We start from the raw sequence: 13,016 nt of genomic DNA on the forward strand, positions 1-13,016 counted from the left end.
ATAGGGATTATTAAATACGTTATTTTCAAAGTGCTTCAATGTGGAATAAATTGCATTTTGCAGACGTCGATTAAAAGGCAAGCTTATTTACGTTTACAAAGACAACAAAGGTATGGTGAAAACGTAAACATAATTATGCAAATTATATGTACTTTTCAGAGCATTTAATCACTATGATATTTCAAGTAATTGATAACGTTAGTTGCCACATGATTATTAATGGAAAATTATAGCTTTTTTTAAGATTGAACATTTTAGAAATAAAAATAGCAAGTACGTTATGGTACAACAACCAACAATAACTGGGAAAAAAACACAGATTAAACAGTTAAACAGATTGTCATCACAGATACCACATGGGCTCTTACATGGAGTCTTTACATTTAAAAGAAGAGAACTGTATTTATAGTCTAATTTCAATTTCACAAATGAAACTCAAAAAGGACAAAACTCTGTTAAAAAAGTTTTACAATGTGCTTACTTAAGATGGAATAGCTCATATGTTCAGTCACAAAACAGCCCCAAAAGCAACTAATTCCAGTACAAAAGTGTTCTAGATTAGAGTTTTGGGGTAATAATTGCATAATTCAAACTCTGTATTAGATTAGATTACAATCTTATATAGCCTAACAGAAAAGATTTACATAGAGGTTATATGTAAACAACACCACATCCCAATACCAAAGGCTAAATATAATTAAACATGTTAACTATTAAATAGTTACCAATCCACATAAGAAAAATCACAAAAAGACAGTGTAATCTTGTTGGAGTGTACACAGGCCATTTCACAAATTCAAGGCCGAAGAACACATCACAGATTTTCAATAAAACAAAAACAGAAAACAAACCAATCATGAAACCAATGTTTATATAAAAGATTGTTTATAATCTTAATTGTAAGTATTTGATATGTTTTGGATCAAAGGTAATATCACTTTAAAAGCAATATTCTCTGGACCCATGTAAACTTTTTAAAGGACATGATTATGGTTTAACTGACAGTACAACTAGCAAGCCCTAGTGCTTGTAAGGAATTAATTATGTACCATTTTCCTTCCCAGAAGTATATGGAATTGCAAGTATTAGCGCATACGGCTAACCACATACTCAGAGCCAGACCTCTTCCCGTGTCAGACAGGACTGCCGGTTTCACGGAGTGCCTCTTGAGCTCCTTGCAGCGTCTCTCTTTTTACACATTTCCAATAACCAGAAATACCCAGCTGGGGCTGAACCTACGCAACACACAGGTGCAATCTACAGTAAGTCTACCGGTTGCAGCTTTGAGCCACTTACACACATTCACATAGATAGATTAACAACTACTGTCACAAGACTGTCACTATAACTGCTCTTCAGATTAATGTCCATCATGAGTATTATTATCAGCATCGACATTAGAATTTATGTCAGAATTTACTACCAATAACTCTAATGATTTTTATGAAATGATTAATTTTAGCACAACATTGTAAATGAAATAAATACAATTCTGCAAATTAATAATTAATTATCAATTAAAGGGCTAAATGGTTTCTCACCCTGAGTCCACGAAGTACTCTGTCTTTCATCACAGCGAGGAACTCTTTATCACTCAGACAGTTGTCCCCGTCCAGGTCAAAGATCTTAAAAACGGTGTCCAAAACGCTCTCTGAAAGGTCGTGGCCTGTCGCTATCTTCACCGCTCGCTTAAACTGAGCTATAGAGCAACATAGTGAGGGAGATTGCTATGCATTTTAATGAGTCAATCAACACAACTTGGAAAATGTCAAGAAATGTATTAATGACAATCAGTTATGTCTTATTAGAAGTTAAAACTATTGTCATCCAGATCAGTCTTACCCATTCCTATTGGCTTGTTGGCATCATTAATCATTTTTACTGAGAAGGCGAAGTCTTCCAGATTATTGGTAAAGAGACAGAATGCTTTAAATTCATCAAAGGTGATGCTCTGACAAAGACAAAAAACAGACACTTTCACAAAGACATTTTAAAATAAACTAATGGAATTATAATGTTACAGGATGCTACAAATGCACAAGATCTTTATTTGATGTCAAATCACGCTCCTTATGTTATAAATAACGTTTTCTTTTAAATTGATATTACAATTTAAATGAAATGTATAATGCAATGTAATCACCATGTTTTTCACAAGATATTTCAGCCAGTTGATGGTTTTATTATAAATGGCAGTTGGCATTCAGGTAAACAGGTTCCAGAGTTCTCTAAATCAGTAGTTCAACTTTTTTGACTCGAAGGCACTGTGTACTGTTTGCATGACACAGAATTGACCTTTTCTTCTTAGGACAATCGTTTTTTACGAAAGTTATCATGGGCATTGTAATGTTTGAAGCTGATGTCATAACAAATGTCAGTAGAGCGAGAAGATTTTAAAATGAGTGGTTTATTAATTCATTCGTAAGATCTTACCTACATGCTGTGGAAATAAAAACCAGAAGACAGAACACAACGAGCGAAACGCTATAAAGGGGCGGGGCTACATAAGGTCTATAGCAATCAGTCTGCTCTTTTAATCCAATCAGAATGATATAGTAATTACACCTGACTAGTACTCGTTCACACTTTCCCATGTGCTGATGATATGATTAGTGAAATGATGTTAGCTGGTCAGTTTGTGCCAGGGTTTAGGTTGTGATAAAGTTCTTTTTTTTTTTGTCCAATGAAGCTTTTTGCAATAATTTAAAATGCATCTGACTATTATGCACAATAATGTACAGTAAACAAAGTGAATCAACACCACAACAACTAAAGCAGCAAACTTTACGAAACACCAAATTAATGTCACTGCCAATTATTTTGGCCAAGGCTGTATTTTAATAATATTCAGGACTATAAGTATTAGAGTTTAAAACATGTTACCTGTCCAGTGGGGATCCTCTTCCTCATGTTGTCCCAGTATGCCTCATTGTCCTCTTCATTGGTGTAGTGAAGCAGCCATTCAGCAAAGTCCTCCCGCCTCATGGTCTTCATCCCTTTAGAAAACCGCAGGAACTCAACTTCTTGAACCTCCGCCTGCAGATCTTCCATAAAACTACACAAAACCAAAACAAAATCCTTGAAATATCTCTCAAGGCTAAACAAAAGTTAAAACACAGGATAGTTGGTAGACAGGAGATGAGTTACCCGGCTTACTTTGAACAATGTTTGTTTTAAATTTACTCTACTGTTCAGAAGATTTTTTTTGTGAAGAAAATTAATATTTTTATTCATCAAGGATGCATTAAATTAATTTCTATTTTAAATAAATTATGTTCTTTTGAACTTTCTATTAAATAAATAATCCTGAACATTTTTTTTATATTTAAATAGTTTCCTCAAAAATATTATGGGCCAGATTTACCAAACAGGTCAAATTAGCGTGAGAGCACAATCCCATAAAAGCGCCGATGGGAGTGATCTACTAACAACGTGCAAATTAAAGAACACGGACGCAGCCGGATCATTTCCATAATGACCAACGCAATCTAGAGAGCAGCGCAAATTAGCGTCTGGTTTAAGTCATGCTTTTTGGGGGCATTGACTAGCACATACTTTAGCAAATCATGTTGCGTAATTCATTTAAATACTCTCCTCCCATAAATTTTGCATCTGAAAGGGAAAACCCTACAAATGCATATGCAATAAGGTCAGCCGCAAAATGTGTCCACAAATTTTTCACTGCATATCTTTAGTAAATCCTGACAGTAGCTTTTTAACGCCAAAATAGGGTTTGCGCTGGCACATGCTGTTAGTAAACCTGGCCTATATGTTTAACATTGATAATAATTAAGCATCAGTAAATGCTTAATGATCACCAAATCAGCATTTTAGACAGATTTCTGAAGGAACATGTGACACTGAAGACTGGAGTAATAATGCTGAAAATTCAGCCCTTCCATCACAGGAGTAAATTATATTTTAAAATATAGGAAAATAGGAAAAAGTTGTTTTAAATTGTAATCATATTTCAAATATGACTGTTTTTTTTATCAAATAAATGCAGCCTTGGTGAATATAAGAGACTTCTTTCAAAACATAAAAACAATCTTATAGACCTATCGATCTTATGTTGCTGTATTCTGCTATTCTCATGTCTACACTTAAAGCTACACTGTGTAACTTTTTTAGTTGATTCTTAGCAAAAAACACTTAGTTCTTTCAAAAATATATGTGCTCATTAATGTATATTTACTTCTTTCAAGTAATAAAGTATTCTCTTAAGTTTATAATCTGCCATTGAAAGTACATACGGGTGAGGGGTTCGAATGCTGGTCACCATGTTGCCCCTCCATCTTGAAACTACTTTAGCCAAAGAGGGACATACCAGTAAATTAAAGCTTCGCCTTTCGCGCTTTACACTCAGTGACGCAGAGACGAATGCGAGGGGGAGATTACTCGCGAGCTCGCGAGTGCCGGCAGATTTGAAAGATAGTGTGGTGTGTGTGTGTGTGTGTGTGTGTGCGTACTCACATTTGAAAGAGAGAATTAAAACGTCAACGCGACAGACAAATCAGCAAGACCATAGTCAATATTGGAGTAACTTTTCCCAGATGGAAAGAGCTCATGAGGAGAAAAGATTTTAAAACGGACGCCGAGGTTGCCTGCTTTCTTCTCGACAGGTAATTCAGCCTGTTGTAATTCATTTGTGTAAATTCGAAGTTTTATAGTTGCTTGTCTAACCATAGCATGGTTGTGCATAACGCCAGATCGACCTCTAGTATAACTTCATCCTCGCGTCAATGGTGAAAAAGTATTGTTTACCTTGTAACATAAATCTGTGCTGCGACGGATCACAGGTGATGAATAGTTTTAAAGGCGCAATTTTTTAAGCTATATAAAAAAAAGGACACTGTAAATTTTAGTTATTTTTAATTGCTTTTACTTTGTACACATTGTAACGTTAGCCTAATCTGATTATGCTGGGATAGCCGATTCCAAGGGTGACGTTTACCTCCTGACATCTGTCCTGTAGTTTTATTCATTTTAGACGTATTGTTTATTATTGTCATGGACGAAGTGATAACTGGAAGCCATGTTAATCTTGGAATAATACGGCCACCGTAGGAGTTAAAACGCCCTCGAAATTGAGAGGAACAGAAACTAATATTCACTGGGTAGTCATATACAATTTCACCACTAGATGGGGGTAAAAATCACACAGTGTAGCTTTAACACTATTCAGAATCAATTATGTTATTTTTGTAGCAATACATAAAGGAAATAAGTGAGTGGAAACATCATAGTAAAGGCAACAAATAACCTCTGATTATAACTGATCATCACTAGTGAGAAGTTTACAGATTTATATTATAACGCAAATTTAAGGTCAAATAGCCTAATATTACAGATACCGCACAATTATAATTTTTAATAATCACACAGTCACTTAAACATGCTAAAGTAACCAGAGGTAGTGTGCATTTTGGCTAATGCTGCTTTACCTGCAAAAATCTTTGTAGTGGAGTTTTTTCTTTCCATTTTTCCCAAAGAAGAAAACTTGCAGTGTAGTGTTGACCTCATAATCACTGTCTGAAATCTGTAGAGAAAGAGACAATGCTAAAATTGCCTAAACATCTAAATGTAACACGTGTTTATAAAGATATTCAACAACTGAACTTTGATATTGAACACAACTAAGAAGTGTTTCTATACAGAATATAAGAATAACAAATTCTAAATCTCCCATATAACATGCAAAGTTGCTGAACTTAAACATGTACCCACCTCTGTCCCACCCTGCCTTAGCAGCTCTTTCCTCGGTCGAATAACTTTCTTCAGCTTCAAAAAGAGAGTAAAGTTTGTAAAAGAAGTCATGCACATTCAAATAACTGATTTACTTAGATATTCTCTAGTGTTTATGCATGTGTTTGTGTGTTAAGGGGCAGTGGGATGTAGATATGCTCTGAAGAAAAATGATGAGTCTATTCATATAGCTATTTGAGCTTATGTGAATCTTCTGCACCACATGGCACACTGATCCATGTTTGTGAATAGACCAAACATTTAAATCAAACTAAATTCAATTAAAACATTTTTTTCTGACGCTCCAATCATGCACCAATCATGCATCAACCATTCCCACATACCTGGTGCACATTGGTCTCATCTCATGCCAGCATTAACAGAAACACAAAGCAGACAGACCCTAATGACCACACTACTTACATTCCATAATGAATAAATCCAGTCAGGAGAACTTTCTTAGTTAAATTCATATAAATTTACAGGAAAAAAAGTTGTTTTTTAGTTTGTTTTTTTTCACATTTGCACTTATTATCAATTTGAGTATGAGAAAACGTGTGACGAGATGTCATACCTTCTGAAATTCCTTCTTGTCCACATGCTCATTGCCATCAATGTCAAGCATTTTGAAAGCAATATGAAATCCTGTTTGAGGTTCTGGAATCACAATGCAGTTAAACAGTTAAATACAGTATATTCCAGTATAGTTTCACAGCAAGCACTGAGTGAAGATGCAGTATTTTTGGCTTTGCCGGCAAAGTAGCAAAACTTTATATCAAAAACAAACATAGGGCTCTAAACCTGTAGAACTGGACTAAAACTGCTGGTACTTAACAGACTTTTTGTACACCAAATGTGCATCTATTCAAGTACAGACCTACTGCAAACTCACCAAAAATAGGATTGTTAGATTTTTAGACAATATTCTGATTGTACTCAAGCAGTTTAAGAACAATGGGTCTCAATCACTAATAGCTGCGTGAATTATTCGTTTTTATACGCACAGGAAAATTTCACCTAATTCATTGTGTTCGTGTTGTGTACATGTCAATTCATGCAAATTCTCTTTTTAAACCCTTCCAAAGGATGAGGATGTGAATGTTTGCTTTTGATTGCTTCTCAAATCTCTGTGAGGTCTAAATGGGATTTACAAAACTCTTATCCATTAAAGAGGGGACAGTACCCACATTATTTGGACCAGCTTGACCCTCAGAGTCACAACCTGTAAATAATGTAAGTATGATTACTTATCGATTTATATATTTTCTACCAGGTGTTAAAAATATGTAGTTTTTAAAAATATTATCTTTTGGTGTGTACCCAGCATTAATGATTTTGTCTCCCACATTTTTTTTTTTTTTACTTGTGAGAAAGCAAGTCATCAAATCTCTCAAATTATTTTTGTTCCCAAGTTGGACTATATTGTCATACTGGATGTTTAATGTAGCATGCAACCAGCAAGGACAATGATGCATTGTCTAATTATTGTGCATGTATTATTTCACAAAGGCCAGTCTCTCTTTCTTATCGCATTCAAATAATACTGCAAACTCAGCTAAAATTAATTTTGCCATGATGCTGTGAATTCATCAGCAGTGCAGGATGGTGCAGACAAATTTTGATACAGGGTCAAAGAATCAGACTTCAAGAACGTCACAAAAATAACTGGTTCCAAGGACGGGAAAGTGATGTAGCTGATAGAAAACTCTTTATGAAATGATGTAAAAAAAAAAAAAAAAGGCCAGGAATACTTACTTGTAAGAATAGTGAGGAGAAACAGGTACTCTGTGTAAGAGATCAGCCCTGAAAATAATTGTTCAGACAAGGATATTCAATGTTAATTTTGTTAATTAAAACACTCAATTATGTAAACAGAAACAGCATATTCAAAATTACATTTTAATTGTGACATTTCCTCAATGAGGCATGTGTTCGCTCAACATATACCTTTGTCTCCGATTCCTCTTAACAGGAAATTTCCTGCCTCAGCCCTGGAAGCCACCTTTATCATATCGTCCACATCCTGTGAGTTGACCAATCAGATAAGGCAAAGTTTTAATTGTATCTGTAAGACTTTCAGCACAATCACACATCACATATGATCATATATTAATGGTATTCGTTTAAAGCTAGTATATTTGTCTTCGGAGCAACATTCATGTGAACTAACAATATGAACTTACTGCTTTGGTCAGGATCTTTTTCTTAAGTTTGCCTATAAGAGGAAGATCACAAGTTGTTGTAACAATATTTTGCAGCATAGTGAAAATTAACTGAAAAAAAAAATAGCTTTGAGGTCTGTAGTGGTGTTTGGAGAGATCCTGGAGTACATTATGCTTACTTTATGAATACAAGGCCTAACACGCAGAGGTGATTACTTCCAGATAAACAGCGTTTTCACTCAGATGTACACTCAAACCAGAAACATGTTAATATAAATGAGAGTGTAAGTGAAAGAGAGAGGAAGGCTGCATGTGTCAGCAATTTGGGGTCTTGGTGTATTTTGATAGTAGTCCACATAAAGAGATACATTTAAACAGAGAAATATTAAAGTATGCACTTTTCGTAAAGGTAAAAACTGGCATCCTAAAGTAAACATAAAAAGCTATATTCCATTTAGTCCAATAGAATAGGAATGCACAATATCACATTCTAATTTATACATAACAGTGCCTCCCTAGTGCATGTATCTTTTTGAGTGTTTGCACATTCATATGATGGTATGTCACTTACAATCCACTTTCTCCATCAAGACTGAATGGAGGAAGTCTCTGGGTGTCATGTATGGCTCCTCTTCATAGATCATGGAGGCAAACTGGTTAAACCGCAGTCGTCTCATTGACACTTGTGGCACTCTGATCTCCTCTTTCTTTACAGACATACCAAAATGAAAAGAAAGAGTACAAGTTGCATTCATGAACTGTGCAAATGCATTGTGTCAAGAGCTTAACCTGGCCTCTAGAATATTTTGAGACATTAGAATTATGACCCCTTATCTTTACTTGAATAACTTGAATAGTGTTTAAATAATGTCTAACTGGAAAGTTCAGTATCATTTTACACAAAGAGCAAGAGGCAATTCTATGACTTTTTAAGGGACAACAGGGGAGCAGTGTTGTGATTGTTGAAAATCTTAACCTTATAAAATGGAAACAAAGTTGCCTTGTCAGCTAACTGAAATAAGTTTATGTTGAAGTACTAAAATTACCAAAACAAACTGAAATAAAAATAAGTTAAATGGAAATAGAAAACTAATAGAAAAGACATACATGCAAATAATACTGAAACATAATATAAAATGAAAACAATATGAAAATGTAAAAAAATAAAATCTAATTTAAAATATTAATAAATACTATATTATAGTATACAAATAATACTAAAATAACAGCAGGGGGGGACAAATTTGCACAGTGGTAAAAATGATTGCAGCAAATATGATTTGATGATCTTTAAATGTGAACTCAAGATTTATTATTTCTCTTTAACCAATGTAAACACTGTGATTGTAAGATTACCTTAAACCGGTTTAAACTGAATCATGATGAAATGATAACATGAATCATCATGTTATGAAATAAATATTTTTCTCCAAAACAATTCCTCAATTATTGGCACCCCCATGAAATCCTTATGAGGAAAATATCTTTGAAGTATATTCCTATTCATATTTGCATTTTTTTTAGCACACCAGGCCAGGGTGACTATGAACATGAAATTGTCTAGCCATGACTTCTTGTTTCATATGAGTATAAATATGAGGAAATGCAAAGTTCAAATTCCCTTAATCATCCATTACAATGAGAACAACCAAAGAATATAGTTCTGATGTACAGCAAAAGATTATTGAGCTTCACAAAATAGAAAGTGGCTATAAGAAAATAGCTAAAACACTGAAAATCCCCATTTCCACCATCAGGGCAATACAGTTCCAATCAACTAAAAATGTTACAAATCTGCCTGGAAAAGGACGTGTGTCTATATACTGTCTTAATGCACGGAGATGAGGAAAGTTTGAGTGGCCAAAGACTCTCCAAGGATCACAGCTAGAGAATCCACAGCCATATCACCCTGTAGCCCAAGACTGGTTGCCCACTGAAGCTAAGCAGGGTTGAGCCTGGTCAGTACCTGGATGAGAGACCTCCTGAGAAAACCAGGTTTCTGCTGGAAGAAGTGTTAGTGAGGCCAGCAGGGGGTACTCACCCTGTGGTCTATGTGGGTCTCTCGTGAAAGATTAGGGGTGTAATGGGGTGTCCTGGCCAAATTCCATCTATTGGCCTTTATCAATCATGGACTCCTAATAATAATCCCCATACTTTCAATTGGCTCTATCACTCTCTCTCCTCTCCACCTATAGCTAGTGTGTGGTGAGCGCACTGACGCCGTTCTTTTGTGGCTGCCGTCGCATCATCCAAGTGGATGCTGCACACTGGTGGTGGTCGAGGAGAGACCCCTGATATGACTGTATAAAGCGATTTGGGTGTACAGTAGTACATATAAAGCACTATATAAATGCCTCATTCATTTATTCAATTGCAGAAATTAGTTTAATTATTTTTTAGACAGAGTGCCTAAAAAAGTCAAAAATAAAAAAAGTACCTACATCACCACATATTGTTTGGGAGGGTTTCAAGAAAAACCCTCGTCTCTCATCCAAGAACAAACTCCAGCATATTCAATTGTCAGACACTACTGGAACTTCAAATGGGACCAGTTTCTGTGATCAGATGAAACTAAAATAGAGCTTTTTAGCAACAAACCCACCAGATGGATTTTGGTGCATACAGGGATAAAAAAGTACCCCATGCCCACGGTTAAACATACAAAGGATCTGTGAAATTTTGGGCCTATTTTTCTGCTGGTGGTTCAGATACATGGCATCATGGATTCTATCAAATACCAACAGATAAAAAATCTAAACCTGACCACCTCTGCTAGAAATCTTATAACGGGCCTTGTTTGGATCTCCCATCAGGACAATGATCCAAAACAAACATTAAAATCAACACAAAACTGGGTCACTGAGCACAAAATGAAGTTTCTGCCATGGCCATTCCAGTCCCCTGACCTGAACCCTATAGAAAATGAGTGGGGTGAACTGAAGAGAAGCACCAACATGGATCTGGGAATCTGAAGGATCTGGAGAGATTCTGTATGACGGAATCTTGTCAGGTGTTCTCCAAACTCATCAGACATTATAGGAGAAAACTCAGAGCTGTTATCTTGCCAAAAGGAGGTTGCAAAAAGTATTGAATAAAAGGGTGCCATTCATTCTGGCCAAAGTCTATTGGAGAAAAACATTTATTTCATAAAGAGATTTTCCTCACATTTTCAATTATTTTACTTCAATGAAAAGTTAGATTTTTGTGAGTCAAAATGATCAAAATGATTAACAATGCAAATTTATTTTTACAGGCTAGCTACTATGTTCATATTTACCAAGGGTGCCAATAATTTTGACCATGACTGTAAGCTACAGTTTGCTGTGACAGCATACAGACAGAACGTGATGGCAACAGTGTAACTATCCAAACTATTCAAAAAATGTGTACATAAACGAACATTTGCAACATAAGACATATTAGGCTTTTAATGACTCTCCATGTTCAATTTACCATACTGCAAAAAATAATAATAATAATAGTAGGCTAATTATCGGTTGGTCCCATTTTAATAGGCTAAGTTACTTAAACATCAAAAAGATGACAGTATAATTTTAGTGACTACGAACAAAAAGACAGTGAGCCTGTTATGTTTTTAACTTCTCGGACAGCACGACGTTTTAAAAAGTTACGAGGTTGTTTTAAAAGTTGTCTCTGATTAGAGAAGTTTGTTTACCTTCGTGACCTCCTCCGCGTACACGATGTGTGGCCAAAGTGTCCGTCTGGGTTCATTGTTATGGTGAATAAATCCGCCAGCTACAACAGAGCCTAGTAGACCCGCTCCAACAGCACGACTATACCATACACTTCTGAAAGGCCACAAACCTCTCACTGCGTTCCGCCAACTAGCACCTAATCTGGCCCAAGTCGCCATTGTTCTACTACGGGAAGTTTGTTTTATCAGTCTTCTTTGGTCAATAGTGGAGTTAGAGTGATAAGAGTCGGTGATTTGTCGCCCCTATCAGGCGCATATCATAACTACATTTTGCTCGCGAGCTCGTGGAAAGTTGATTATAATGGAAGACGCACCTTGCAGTGCAATTAAACATTGATGATGCTTTAGTCATTTTTACTCATAGTCATTTTAGCCACCCTGTGTACATTTTTACGAAACGGGACATAATCTCCGGTTAATTTAGGAGAAGTGATCTTAAAGGGATACTCCACTTTAAAATGAAAATTCTGTCATCACTTACCCTCATGTTGTTTCAAATTCAAACCTGTAAGAATTTCTTTCTTCTGCTGAACAGAAAGGAAGATATTTAGAAGAATGTCAGTAACCAGACAGTTTCTGGTCCCACTGACTTCCATAGTAGGGAAAAAATGTATAGGCTACTATGGAAGTCAATGGGACCAGAAACTGTCTGGTTACTGACATTCTTCTAAATATCTTCCTTTCTGTTCAGCAGAAGAAAGAAATTCTTACAGGTTTGAAACAACATGAGGGTGAGTATATGATGACAGAATTTTCATTTTAAAGTGAACTATCCCTTTAAACAGTATTCTTCATACGATCAGCTTCCTTAGAAGTTTCAGGCAAGGCAAGCTGAATTTATAAAACATGATATCATGGTAATTGCTCAGCTTTAATGAAAACAAATATTTAAAATATTTTGTGCGGCTTATGGGACAATAAAAGAGGCCAACTGTTCTATAAATAGAAATGTATGACTATATAGCTATTGATAGCCATGATGGGAGATAAAAGGGAGGAAAGGATGGGGAGGGGTGAAGTCCACATTCTGAAACATAGGTGAGCCTATAGGTGAGAGAACAGGTAAATAGGTGACCTTTTAATCACTTCATGCTACATCCTAATTTTTATTTATTTATTTATTTTTGCATGATTAATTATTAGTTGATAATTTGGGGTCCTTAAAATAAAGTACATCAATCTGTAAAAATATACGTTTTAGCTTTTATTTTTATTATTAAGTAAAGCAATTAAGAACTAGGCTATACGTTTAGCCCTATTCTGCTTACTCTTTGAATAGCCTTTAAGTTAGCAGTAACACTTTTTTATTATAAAATATTTTATTTAGTGTCCTTGTAACACATGTTAGATGTAACATGTGCATGTTAACACATGCTACATGTAGCCTAGCCTAC

General features: G+C 35.4%; 1 protein-coding gene across 1 annotated transcript; it reads right to left on the reverse strand.

Annotated features, from left to right (window-relative positions):
- Nucleotides 1-142: 142 nt before the first annotated feature.
- On the reverse strand, nucleotides 143-11,865 carry micu2 (mitochondrial calcium uptake 2). Its single transcript, XM_079871025.1, has 12 exons — nucleotides 11,584-11,865; nucleotides 8,479-8,614; nucleotides 7,929-7,960; nucleotides 7,693-7,768; nucleotides 7,501-7,548; nucleotides 6,320-6,402; nucleotides 5,728-5,781; nucleotides 5,445-5,539; nucleotides 2,884-3,055; nucleotides 1,843-1,951; nucleotides 1,542-1,699; nucleotides 143-1,235 (listed from the first exon to the last, which is right to left on the reverse strand). The coding sequence occupies exons 1-12, from the start codon at nucleotides 11,779-11,781 to the stop codon at nucleotides 1,134-1,136; spliced, it is 1,263 nt and encodes a 420-aa protein (XP_079727151.1). The 5' UTR covers nucleotides 11,782-11,865; the 3' UTR covers nucleotides 143-1,133.
- Between the last annotated feature and the right edge of the window lie 1,151 nt (nucleotides 11,866-13,016).

The sequence above is a fragment of the Squalius cephalus genome (assembly GCF_949319135.1).
Source record: "Squalius cephalus genome assembly, chromosome: 5".
In the NCBI taxonomy this organism is placed as follows: Eukaryota; Metazoa; Chordata; class Actinopteri; order Cypriniformes; family Leuciscidae; genus Squalius; species Squalius cephalus.